This window comes from Myxine glutinosa, chromosome 1, assembly GCF_964187855.1.
Source record: "Myxine glutinosa chromosome 1, kmMyxGlut1.1, whole genome shotgun sequence".
Taxonomy (NCBI): Eukaryota; Metazoa; Chordata; class Myxini; order Myxiniformes; family Myxinidae; genus Myxine; species Myxine glutinosa.
In genome coordinates, this window is record NC_136261.1 from 70,678,437 (window position 1) to 70,692,194 (window position 13,758).

Consider the following 13,758-nt stretch of genomic DNA (forward strand, 5'->3'; position numbering starts at 1 on the left):
AACATGTTTTGCTGCAAAGCAGTGCACAAAGAGCTGTTGGACACTTTGTTTTGTTTTTTGAGAGGTTTCATTAAGAGATGACACCTCATTATCCAACATGCATAGTTTTATTATGAAAGGTTTAAATTCAGTTCAAATATTTTAAAGGATTAATTACAAGAGAATATGATGTTTGGCATACTTTCAGGAAGTCTCAAACTTAAAGAACTTCAAACGGTCAATTCAATTCCATGAACTTGTCGACTTGACTTCCAAAATGCATTTTCTTTATTGGTAGTGGTTGGTTGTTGAAATTTACAGACAAGATTTGTAAGTTCACTGAAATGTTTTGGTCATCAATACAAAACAAGTCCAATGTCTCTTTATGAAGTAGAGGTTGGACGGCCATTAGTTGCCAGGTTGGAAGGATTTGGAGACGATCCGCATAATATATGAATCAAACAAGTAAACGAAAAAGCATGTTTTGGGCTACGGACTTTTATTTTTTTAAAGTTTGAAACCTTTTTTTTTTTTTAAGTTAAATTTTGATAGATGAAAATGTACCAGAAAAGAGAACCATGGGCCAAATTTCAGCTCTCTATGACATATGGAACCGAGAAAACGAACGGCTCAAATTGAAATGGGACAAACAAACAAAGTTCAGATGAAGTTAAATAAAAGTGTGTAAAAATAGCAGCAAGTGAGGCAACACCTTGTTTCTTCATCAGTCAAAGGTGTTTTTCCTTTATTTTTTTCAGAAGAATATCCCAGCATTAAGATCGGAAAATCCAAACACCAACTAATGTGAAAGACACCAACTAATGTGAAAGACAACCAACTAATGTGAAAGACAACCAACTAATGTGAAAGACACCAACTAAACAACTAATGCAGGCAGATAATAAAGTTATATAAAGACTTCATGGCGGAGGCATAAAAAAATGCAAAAGAATGTAGGGATGTTACAAAAAGCATGTAAACAAGGTAGGGATAGTCACAAAAATGATCATGTGAAGCCACCCCTTCACCTCTCTTTGAATAATGGTTATCCCTAGAAAAGTGTGTGTGTGTGTGTGTGTGTGTGTGTGTGTGTGTGTGTGTTGTTGGTTGTTATCTCCATTTATGGGTTTCAGGAGGTGGAATGGAGTCCTCCCAGGATCCAAAGTATTGTCACGCAACTGCGATTAACATCAGAGTTGCGGAGGCCGATTACGAGGCTTTAAACTCATGAGGCGAAAACTCAATAGCGGATTCCAATTCAAGCACTTAAACGCGCGGAATGGCGGGACACAGCGAGAGCCCTGCAGCCTTAACTATTAAAATCAAACACCCGGAAAACTGCATTCAGATATATGTACAAAAATAATACAACGATTTATTAATGAAAAGCAAAGACAGTGAAAAAGCACGCGCCGATAATAACTCTAATAAGAAGCCTAAATTGGGATCCCACACACAACAGATATCAAACACGATACGAGGGAGATGAATTACAGAAAAGAACACGTCACGTCACGTCACGTCGTGTACAGTGTACGCAGAGCTCGGGCTTATCTGTCTCGTTGTCTTCCCGGCCTGGACGAATCCTCCGTCCGCCTCGCACGCCCCGCTAGGCCCGAGCCAACACCCTCGCCGCTGCACCCGAGGTCCCGCTCCAAGCTCTGATCCTCTCGCCGCCAACGAGGTCCATGCACCAAGCTCCAAAAGCACCAGCACTGCTCCACTCGGGCTACAACTCAGCCCAATGCGGGTCGGGATCTCTGAATGACTCAACTGGAAATCCAACTGCCAGCAAAGGCGTCCGGTGCTCACTCAACTCAACTCAACTCTTGTGCACACGAACTCTTGACTCAACTCCGGGCTCATCCGAACTGCACGCAACTCGACACGCTTGACTCTGTTCAGCGCACCTCCGAACTGCACTCCCCAAAATGGCGTCCGACCCTCGATAATATCCCTGGCCGATGACGTCACATTGGTGCACTGCTCTGCCAATCAGAGCCTCCCACGACTCGCCGGCTCGTCCAGGTCACGCCCTCTGCGTCACTGCCGCTCTCTCCACTCCTGCTCCTTCTTCATAGCACGTGCTATGCGAGGCTGGTAGGCCTTGCGGAGGTGTCAATCGTGGCGGACAATTGTGGCTGTGTTCCAGCCCGATTTCCTCCTAAGTCATGTCAGGGGGAAGGGCGTCATTTAGTGTTGTACTAAAGGTCATAACTAATGTTTATGTGGTTTGCAGTGCTGTAATGGACAAAGGTTTGACTACTCGGTGAGACATACAAGGGCTATACGCATTATTCCCTAACTAACTATCACACAAATCTCCTGGTAGATCCACAATCATACATCTTATCCCGACAAACGCCTAAACATAAAGAACTTATTACAGGTAGATTCCCTATTGCGACAGTCGAATACCTACCTATACAGATCTACCTGGCTCTAGATATTGCTTTACCGCCCAGACATAAGAGTATCCACCTCCACTTCGGTAAGGGCTCACAGTTCATGGACCAAGCTGTTCAACTTTTTCAGAGTTTTTCCACAACTTCCAAATGAAAAACAAATTCTACAAATTTCAGAAAATTAATTAAATATACAAAACTAGAATATCTTATTTGGAAAATTGTCCCACCCCCCTTATAATAGCAATTGTAAATTAGCTCAGGTGTGTCCAATCGCCTTCAAAATCGCACACAAAGTTAATTGGCCTCCACCTGTGTTAAATTGTAGTAATGCTGGTTATTTCAGAATAAAATCAGCTATTCCTGTAGGTTTCCTCTGCTGGGTAGTGCATTTCACAGCAAAGACTCAACAATGAGCACCAAGGGGCTTTCAAAAGACCCTCGGGATAAAGTTGTGGAAAGGCACAGATCAGGGCATGGGTATAAAAAATATTTCAAAGGCCTTGAATACCCCTTGGATTGCCCACCTTGAGTCCCGTTTGAGGCATGCAAAAAACCATTTTGGAGATTCTGAAGCCATGTGACAAAAACTTTTGTGATCTGACGAAACCAAGATACAACTTTTTGACCTAAATGCAAAACGTTATGTTTCCCACAAAACAAACACAGCACACCACCCAAAGAAGACCATCCCTACTGTGAAGTATGGTGGTGGCAGCATCATGTTTTGGGGATGTTTCTCATCAGCAGGGACTGGGTCACTTGTCAGGATAGAAAAGAAAATGGATGGAGCAAAATCGAGAAATATCTTGATTCAATCGAAAATCCATGTCAATCAACACTCACATGCAACTTGACTGAGCTTGAACAGTTTTGTGCAGAAGAATGGGCAAACATTGTCCAAATAAGGTGTGGAAAGTTTGAAGAGACCTATCCCAACAGACTCACAGCTATAATTGTTGGCAACGGTGCTTCTGCCAAGTATTAACTCGGGAGGGTGCGGGGGTGTTGGTGGGGAGGAAAGGGGGGGGGGGGGGGAGGGAGGTTCATACTTTTTCATTTGTATTGTTAATTAATTTTCTGAAATTTGTAAAACTATCAACGGTACCCGCCCTATGGGCGGGGCTCCAATTGGGAAGCCCAAATGAAAAGGCAAAATATCAGAAATTGAAGGTTTTTTTATTTTAAATGATTCATATAAACATCCGTTGAATCATATCACATGCAAATCATCAAAATCTAAACAGTATCTTTAGAATTTCAATAAAAGCCACATCACTGTTCATATTGGTAAATATTATTCCATCGTGTTTCAAATCATGATCGATGCACTATCATCGTGATGATCGTGAATCGTGATCGATAATAGTGTTCACAATCGCTATGTCGTATGTACTCCCGATACGTGTACCAAATTCCCGATACGTGTAACTGTACCAAATCAACAGTTAAAAGGATTTTGAGCCGATAGCTGTTACGGCCTTGGCAAGATCGATAGAGACAGCGATCTGTTAGCGTATTCACCGCCCAAATAGCTATGTGGAATTCTCTCATGTAGAGATTTAACGTTACGGCTGTTACGGCTTTGGCAAGATCGATGGAGACAGCGTTTATTATACTTTTAATGAAGGACACTGTCTCAAGCCCCAGTCCCCATCATGGATGGGGCTCAGCAGTTTACCCGAGCCTGACGGCGAAGGGCAAGGTACACGCTGGCCCATCCAGTCTAGTGCGCGTGCGGCCCCGGACATCAAAGGGCATTAAACGTTCATTGAACATTAAACGTTCATTAAACATTAAACGTTCATTAAAGGATTACAAAACGAAAAACATTACGAAATTACGTTCACACCGTCACATCAAACACTACCGTGAACACATACATCGTCACAATGAGAACATCGTCACAATGAACGTTATGCGAACTGATATCAAATACAAACGAGGGAATCTGAATTAAGGAAAATAAACACGTCCTCTGTGTCAAAATGTACGCTGATGCAGCTTATCTGTCTCGTCGTCCTCTTCTTGGCTTGGACAAATCCTCCGTCTGCCTCGCACGCCCTGCTAGGCCCGAGCCAACGCCCTCGCCGCTGCACCCGAGGTCCCGCTCCAAGCTCCGAAGCCCCGAGCACCGAGCACCAAGCACTGATCACCACTAGGTCCCACAGCAGGCTAGCGCGAATCCACCCAGCAAAGAGGAGCGAGCTCCAACCACCTCGACGGCGATCTTCCACACGACAGCCAACTCAACCCGGGCCAGGACCCTGCTCACAAGCCAACTCAGGATCGCACCGGGATTCTCTCAAGCTGTGAACTCCTTCGAACCAACTCTTCTGCGGAACTCTCCTCGACTCTCTGGTCCAACTCGACTCAACTGTGCACGACTCTGTTCAGCGCACCTCCGAACTGCACTCGAACTCTTGACTCGAGTCAGGGCTCTGCTCTCCTCTCAACTCACACCGGGACTGCCGAAAATGGCGTCCGAGCCTCGATAATATCTCCGGCCGATGACGTCACATTGGCGCACTGCTCTGCCAATAAGAGCCTCCCACGGCTTGCCGGCTCGTCCAGGTCACGCTCTCTGCGTCACTGCCGCGCTCTCTACTGCTTCTTCTTCATAGCACGTGCTATGCGAGGTTGGTAGGCCTTGCGGAGGTGTAAATGGTGGTGGCCAATTGTGGCTGTGTTCCAGCCCGATTTCCTCCTAAGTCATGTCAGGGGGAAGGGCGTCATTTAGTGTTGTACTAAAGGTCATAACTAATGTTTATGTGGTTTGCAGTGCTGTAATGGACAAAGGTTTGACTACTCGGTGAGACATACAAGGGCTATACGCATTATTCCCTAACTAACTATCACACAAATCTCCTGGTAGATCCACAATCATACATCTTATCCCGACAAACGCCTAAACATAAAGAACTTATTACAGGTAGATTCCCTATTGCGACAGTCGAATACCTACCTATACAGATCTACCTAGACTTTAATGCAATTTAATTCCAGACTATAAGATAACAAAAGGTGAAAATTTGGAAAGGGGGTGTAAATTTTTTATAGGCACTGTGTAGATGCATATATACTGTATGTGTAGATATGGCTTCTTTGTGTCAACGTGATTAGACAATACTTTCCCCCACTCTCCCCCCATCAGATGTATTGAACATCATTGAGGTGGAACCTGGAGCTTTAGAGGCCATGGATAAAAAAGGTGTGGTGAAAGTACATTTTTCATCCTTGCTTATTGTTTTCTAATTTTGTGATCCTTTATACAGGGTGGCCCAGAAATACCTGCCATATTCATATTTAATGTAAAAGGAGCCTTTTAACAGAAAATGAGAATATTAGCATATCATATAAAACTACAGTCTCAGGAGATTATCTAGGTGTTGAAAACGATGCTTTTTAATTGTCCACCATATTCATGTTTGCATTTACACACATGAAATGCCACAACACATTGTTACACATTCACTGTGTAAAAGCCCATGGAAATGCTCAGGATGTTCTTCTGCCCAAAAACCCAAAAATGAGCTTCGTCTGACATAATTGGTCTCTCAATAAACCTGTCATCCTTCTCGCTCATCCGAAGAAATGTTTCACAAAATTCCTTCCTGGTTCATTTATCAACGTCACTAAGTTCGTGAACCACTTTAATTTTTGTAGGGGAACATGTGCACAGCATCGTTCAGCGTTGTTTGAAGGGATTTTATTTTTATGTTCTTTGCCTGAAACGGTTTTCTTGTCGAACAGAGCGGACGATGCTGAACAGCTGCGTGCACAACTGCAATATTGTTAGGCAAAAGGACACTTCTGGGTCGTCCTGGAGGAGGGAAGGCTGTTGCATTGGCAGTTTCAGAAAACGTTTTGGCATATGAGAGTATACATCATCGACCGAATGAACAACGAACTCTAAGGGGATCAAATGGTGAAGTGCTCGAGATAGTTAGACTTCAAATGCCTTGGCTCATATACTAACACTGCCTATGACGTCAGCTGCCACATTGGACAGGTGTGGGCAGCAGCAAACACGCTTGAGAAAGTTTGGCGCACGTTGCTGCAACGAAGCACCAACATCCGGCTTTGTAAAGCTCCAGTTGAATTAATCTTACTGTGCGGGTGTGAGTCGTGGACGCTACTAGTAGCATAACACGTAAATTCGATGGCAACTACACCAAGCTCCTCCGTAAAATACACAACATCCGTTGGCAAGACCACGTCACAAACATTGAACTATATGGTAATTTACCAAAATTTTCTGATGTGAGGGAGAGGCGCTTGAGATGTGTGGGTCATGTCCTCCGGCACAAAGAAGAAGCGGCGAATAGCGTCATACTTTGGAAGCCATCACAAAGGAGATTTGGTCGGCCAAACCTGACGTTAATAAATATTGTCTGCAGCGACACGGCTACATTCGGACAAACTGAAATCCGCCGCAACTGACAGAGCTGTTTGGGCAAATCTGACAAAGTAACTTTGTTCTTTGTTGCTCTGGTTTCTTTTTGGTGTTTTGTTTGTGATTGTCTGATCAACATTATGTATGTATGTATGTGTAGGTAAGTTAGTAGTAGTAGTCGGTAAGTTAGTGTTAGTAGTAGTAGTCGGTAAGTTAGTGTTAGTAGTAGTAGTAGTAGTAGGTAAGTTAGTGTTAGTAGTAGTAGGTAAGTTAGTCGTGTTAGTAGTAGTGGTAGTAGTAGTAGGTAAGTTAGTAGTAGGTAAGTTAGTAGTAGTAGGTAAGTTAGTAGTAGTAGTAGTAGTAGTAGGCAAGTTAGTAGTAGTGCTTTTGTTGGAAAGGCTATAGAGATTTGCGTTCAGAGCCCATGCAAGCTCAGGCAAACATACGTTCCCAGTTTAATGTCGCTCAATTCCTCATCTCTGCAAGTCCATGGTTTGAACTACAGTAGACAAGGTAGAGCATTTTGAAGAGAAAGCACTACCAAGACAGATAAGGGGAAGGTAAGAGAACGCCAAAGAACACCAAAAAAAAAGAACGCCAAATAACACATTTATACAAATAAGAGCAAAGTATCTTGTGGGGAAACCGTACAAAGTGCATCATTTATAGTCCAGGTTTCCTTAAACTTTTGAACAGTGTTACTATATTCTGCCGCCTTGTACTCCGAAATAATGCGTGAGCGTATTAAGCCCTTCAGCCATACAGAACTGTGTTCCACCACATCTTTCTCTATTTTTGCCTTCCTGGTTTTATATATTGCCATTTTTGCACAGGCTAAAATAAAGTTAACAAGGAGATCTCGTGACTTGCTTAGTTTCTTTACCGGGTGCCCGATGATAAAAAGTGTTGGAGAGAAGTGAAGCCAGAAGCGCAAGAGAAGATTTTTCATCAGTAAGAACACTGGTTCAAGACGGTGGCATTGAAGGTATATGTGAAATATAGTTTCCCTTTCACCACAAAAGCAGCATTCCTCTGGGAAGTTAGTGAAATGCCGCATCATAGATCCAGAGCTCAGTGCCCCATGTAGCAACCTCCAACTTAAGTCTGCCATCATTCTTGGCGTTGGGTAGAGATAAAGTGAATCCCAACGTGGATGAACAGTCGAAGGAAGTGGAAGAATCTCACGCCAGGGAGTATCCAGTCGGGTTGCAAGAGCTATATAATGGAGCGAGTGGATCACTAGCAGGTATATATTTTTCCTTGATAGCCCACAGAACGACATTTCCACTGTGCCAGGGGTCTTACTCATATTGTTTGCAGGTATTGGCTGAGAGAGCTCGCAACATCGTGGTCGGATTTTAAAATCCATGGAGTTACCGATGGACATCTGTCCAGATCCATCACCCTCTTTGGGATTCTCTAGATATTCCAGACAATCGGGAGGCAAGGAGCTTTTGACCTCTTCAAGTATCCTGGAGGGGATCCTGATTGTCCTCAGGCCCATTTTCGCTGCGAGCTCCTTGGGTAAAATAAGCCTTCTCTTCCCATCGTTCAGAAGGTCTCCCACTGTGGATATGCTACCAGCTAAGAGGCTCCTTACTGAAAAGGAAGCCAGAGTTTGGCCCTGTAGAAGAGGGTTGAGAATGAGCGGTTCTTCTAACAGGTCCTTGCCTGGATAAGGAACTGTTCTTTGTATGTCGACTACATTCCAAGCCTTCAGCATTTCTTGATAAAAAAGAGGCAATGTAGCACTAGACAGGCATGAGATGTACTGATGAAAAGATTCCTTTTGTATCCAAGATTGAGCAATTTGCTGAAGAAGTATGATGCCAGTGAGCACCATTGCGGTGCAGGGTTCACATGTAGGTAACGTTGTATGGTCTTCAGCCTGGATGCGTGGTAGTGGCTTCGAAGGCAGGGAAAAGACTGTCCACCTTCTGAAAAAGGCAAGCTCAGAATGCCCAGGGAAACCCAGTGTTTACCATTCCAAAAGTAGTCCAGTAGCTTCCTCTGCATCTTAACCAGAAACTCCTCTGGAGTGCTTATGCAAGAGAGCCTGAATACTAACTTCGGAATTATAAACTGTTTAATAAGGAGTGTTTTTCCCCTCAGAGACAGGACTTTTAGTAGTCCACTCCAGTCTCTCAACTTTGCTTCGATCTTGTCCCCTAAAGTGTTCCAGTTATTGAGTGGTGAGGACCCATGGGAAGTGGACAAGTGCACCCCCAAATATTTGATCATTGCGACTCCAGGTCAATTTCTGAAAAAGTGTTGGTAACTCCTTTACCTGCATTTGTCCAATTAGAAGCCCCGAGCTTTTCCTCCAATTGATTGTAGCAGACGATGCTGCTGAATAGACCTGCTGACAATCATAAACTATTTGCATATCCCTTGCATTACTGGCAAACACGAGAACATCATCTGCATATGCAGAAAGTTTGAGGTTGACCCTGTTGTGTGGCACCACAATGCCAGTTAGCCTTCTTCTCATCAAACAAAGGAAGGGTTCGATACTATAGGGAATATAATTGGCCGGACAGGGGACATCCTTGGCTTATTCCTCTCTCAAATGGAAAGGGCGCGAGCAAGAAACCGTTGACTTTAACGAGGCATTCTGCCGACATGTGCAACGTCTGAATCATGCCTACAAATCTCCTCCCCAACCCAAATGTTAGCAAGGTTTCAAACAGATACTCATGGTTCATCTGGTCAAAGGCTTTCTCCTGATCCAAGGAAAGAAATCCGACTTGAGTCCGAGTCATGTCCGCATACTGTATCAGGTCTCTGACAAGGGCTATGTTGTCATGTATTGTCCTGCCTGGAATGGCATAAGATTGGTCCGGGCTGACTAATTTTGTCAGGACTGGTCCGAGACGGAGTGACAACATTTTAGCCATGACCTTATAATCCACACACAGCAGAGACACAGGGCAGTAATTCTTCAAGTCTCTCAAGTCACCCTCCTTGGGAATCAAGACCAGAATCGCTCGACGCCAAGAAAGGGGCATTATACCTGTATCACATGCTTCCTGAGCTACGCTTAGGTAATCAGGTCCAACCAAGTCCCATACTTTTGTATAGAATTCACATGATAAGCCATCCATGCCAGGGGATTTATCTCTTGATAGGCTGTGCCCGGCGGTTTTCAATTCTTCCAGTGCAGGGCGGATTCTGCAACTGGACCTGATGGCATCAGCCCACGGGTCCTAAAATCCTGTTCTTCCGCTCTTTCACTCCCTCTCTCTGTTCCCTTTACCCTCTCTTTTGCTCAAGGTCATCTTCCATCTGCTTGGAAATCTGTCAACATCACCGCTTTGCACAAAAAAGGTGCAAAAACAGATCCCAGCAACTACAGACCAATCAGCCTTCTCCCAATTATCAGCAAAGTCATGGAATCCATCATTGCTTCAGATATGAAATCTTTCCTCTTCTCCAATGGCTTGATCTCTGATCATCAATTTGGTTTCAGACCTGGACACTCTACTCTGGACATGCTGCTTCTGCTTTCTCAACAATGGATGGAGGTCCTCAATGCCAAACAGGAAATTAGAGCAGTCTCCCTTGACATTTCACATGCCTTCGATACGGTCTGGCACCCCGCTCTGCTCACCAAACTCTCCTCTTTTGGTATCCATGGAAATCTCCACGCATGGCTGGCGGACTTCCTCTCTAGTCGTAGTCAACGTGTGGCCCTGAATGGGTTTCTCTCATCTCCTCTTCCTGTTCAGGCTGGAGTTCCACAAGGCAGTGTTCTGGGCCCTGTGCTTTTTCTGGTCTTCATCAATGATCTCTCTGACTCTCTTGAAAATCCTCTGTATCTCTTTGCTGATGACTCTACTCTCTGTCGCTCCATTCTTCATCCCTCAGATCGGCAGTCTGCAGCCTCCTCACTCTCTGCAGACCTGGACAAAATCACAGACTGGGCAAACAAGTGGAACATGTCTTTCAATCCTGACAAATCTCACACTCTTACGATGTCTCTCCGAAAAGACCGACTGGACAACCCTACCATCCACTTTCTGAATAATCCTCTCCAAGAAGTTCTGTCACTCAAGCTTTTGGGTCTCACTATCTGCCATGATCTTTCCTGGGAAAACCACATTTCAAATCTGGCCTCCAAAGCCAGTCGCCGACTGGGCATCCTCTGTCGTGCGAAGTCCTTCCTTGGCACACCTGAGCTCCTCACCACATACAAGGCTTTCATCCGCAGCTCAATGGAATACTGCTCTCCCCTCTGGGCTGGTGCTCCTGCCTCACACCTAGCTCGTCTTCACGCTGTTGAAACCAAAGCATTCAGAATCATTGGAATCTCCCGCGATGAAGCTAACTCGGAGGGCCTCTCACTCACTCACCGCAGGCAGGTTGGTGGTCTTTCCGTCTTCTACCGACTCCTCTCTGGCCTTGCCCCCCCAGCTCTCTCTGGGCTCTGTCCCGCAAATATTCCTACAGGTCGCACAAGATCTGCCTGCAACCCTCTTATGGTCAAACTGCCAAAATCAAGACTCTCTGCTCACCTTCACTCCTTCATTCCTCTTTTCTCCCGCCTCTGGAACAAACTCCCTCACTCTCTTCAATCCCACTCCACCCTCCAGGTCTTTAAAACAGCTGTTCACCACCATCTCTTATCTTCCCCATCCAAAACCTTGATCTTTTCTACCCCCGCTAATTTCACCCCAATTCCACTTTTTTGAAATACCAACTTCTGTCCTGGAAGTCCTTGGTGTCCTTGTGTTTTATACTTCTCCCTCCCCCCCCCCCCCCCCTTCCCACGCCTCCTCCCCCCAAGCCCTCTCCCTTCCACACATCTCCCTGCTCTCAAATGTTGTGTTTGTGTGCTTCCCCTTCTCTCCCCATCTTGTTTTCCGCTCCCTCTTGTTATATATTTTGTTTGTCTGGTTGATTTGTTTGTGAAGTAAATGTTAGAATGCTCTTTCACGAGCCTCGATTCAGTATAGAAAAAAAAAAAGAAAAAAAAAAGGAGTCTCCAGCTGCTCCCGGTCATCCACAGAGGCTTCAGGAAGACTACTCCACAAAGTGCCACCTGCACCTGTGTCTGTGCTCTTACCCGAATACAGCTGAGCGTAAAAGGCTCTAATTCGTTTTTGAACACCCTCAGAGCCATTGAGCAAGAGACCATCTTCTGCGAGAATACTCGCTATAGTCCTGAATTGACCTTTGCGTTTTTCCACCCCTTTGAGATATTTCAGGACGTATTCATCCTCAGAAATAAACTGCAAACGAGAGCGCACATACGCCCCTCATGCCTTCACACGACTACATGCTTTAAGGGTGCTCTTTTTTTCTTGGTATGCCTGCAGTTCAGTAGAGGTAAGTGTGGCCAGGTGCTTCTCAAGGTGCAGCAGTTCCTCTTCCAGTCTTTTGATCCCTAACCCAAGTGTTTTGCTCGATCCATACGAGTATTCCTGACACAGCAATTTCAATCGTACCTTGCCTACATCCCACCAGAATCCAAGTGAGCAAAAATCTCCTTTTTTATTCCTCCAGGCTTGCCAAAAATTCAAAAAGATTGACAAAAAGGCTTCATCCTGACTTAAAGCATTGTTCAGGTGCCACAAGCCAGGGCCTCGCCTTGTTTCCGCCAGGGAAAACTTAATCCAGGCCAAGTTGTGATCTGTGAAATGGGCAACTTTTATGCCGGAGTCACTGACAATCTTACACCAACGGTGAGACACGTAAATTCTATCGAGCCGGGATTGTGATATATATGACCACCTCTGATACTCGTATATGTGAATGTTCTGTCTGTGGGGTGTTGTATGTGCCAAGTATCCCTCAAGTTTAACAGTGTTATGGTTTGTTGTAATATTCTTAGAGGGATTATGCGGCTCCTGACCTATTCGATCAAGGGAGGGGTTTAGAGTGCAATTAAAGTCTCCTCCAAGAATTACACACTCTTCACCAGGCAAGGTGAGCATGAATCTCTGCAACCGGTTGAAGAAAATCCCCCTTGCAACTCCTACACAAGGTGCATAAATGTTGACGAAATTGACAACAAATTCTTCAAACTTTGCTTTTATATGTAGCAACCGCCCCACACTGGCTTCCTTTACGACAAGTATTTCAGGTTTCCTCTTTGGTGAAAAGAGGGTAGCCACTCCACAAGATGTGTCCGTTAAGTGACTGAAAAAGGCCAAGCCTTCCCATTGGTTTTCCCATCGGGATGCAGCCTCTGGGGTCGTGTGGGTTTCCTGCAGAAAGGTTACTTCAAGTTTTTCCTTCACACAGAATGACAATACCTGGTGCACACGGAATGCATCCTTACAGCCATTGACATTCAATGATCCTATTCGTAAGTTTGATGTCATTATTGTATTGAGAGTTTTGTTTCTGTGAAATTCATCCTCCTAAACGAATTTATATTCAGGCCTGTAACTCAACAACTTTGCTAGAAACTTCCTGACTCGGGCTTGTTCGGCCGAGCCTGAAGTCCTTGTTTTATGTCCCTCTCTCCTTAGTACATACAAGGAATGCACTAGCAAGTCATAATCTTTCCACCGTTTCAGCGCATTTTCCACTTTCTTCCTGCTATGCAAGCTTTGTTCCAGGAACTCGAGTATCTCCTGGCTGGGGATGCAGGAATGGCGTCCTGCAGGTAGGTCTGTCTCTAAACCAGTCAGTGACCCTTGATAGTCTTCCCCATCACCAATACTTTCCTCATCATCGCTGTCTGGAGGTTCAAGATCCTTCTCCCTTGGTGTACTTGTACAATGTGTCAAGTCTTCTGCCATGTCGTCTCTCAAGGCTGACTTGGCATAATCTTCTGGTGCAGAGGAACGCTCCTTTGGCTCTGATGCGGCGGACGTTGCTTCACCTGTGGGAGTGGATGCCTCCTCCTCAGTTGGTATAGGAGATCCAACCTTTTGGGGTGGTAAAATAGAGATGTGCTCAACTATTCCCCTTTCTGCGCCAACAGTGAGTGAAGTGACATCACCTGAGATGTCGGTCAGTGCCAGCAAC

General features: G+C 44.9%; 2 protein-coding genes across 3 annotated transcripts in view; both read left to right on the top strand.

The window, feature by feature from the left end:
- Positions 1-13,758, top strand: part of LOC144890950 (T-cell surface glycoprotein CD4-like) — a 144,794-nt gene that overhangs the window by 60,858 nt on the left and 70,178 nt on the right. The window lies entirely within an intron of this gene.
- Positions 1-13,758, top strand: part of LOC144890961 (uncharacterized) — a 58,297-nt gene that overhangs the window by 10,651 nt on the left and 33,888 nt on the right. For both annotated transcript variants that reach the window (XM_078772843.1, XM_078772848.1), the window contains exon 3: positions 5,539-5,595. In XM_078772843.1, the coding sequence (XP_078628969.1) occupies positions 5,539-5,595 (57 nt within the window). The remainder of the gene's footprint in view (positions 1-5,538; positions 5,596-13,758) is intronic.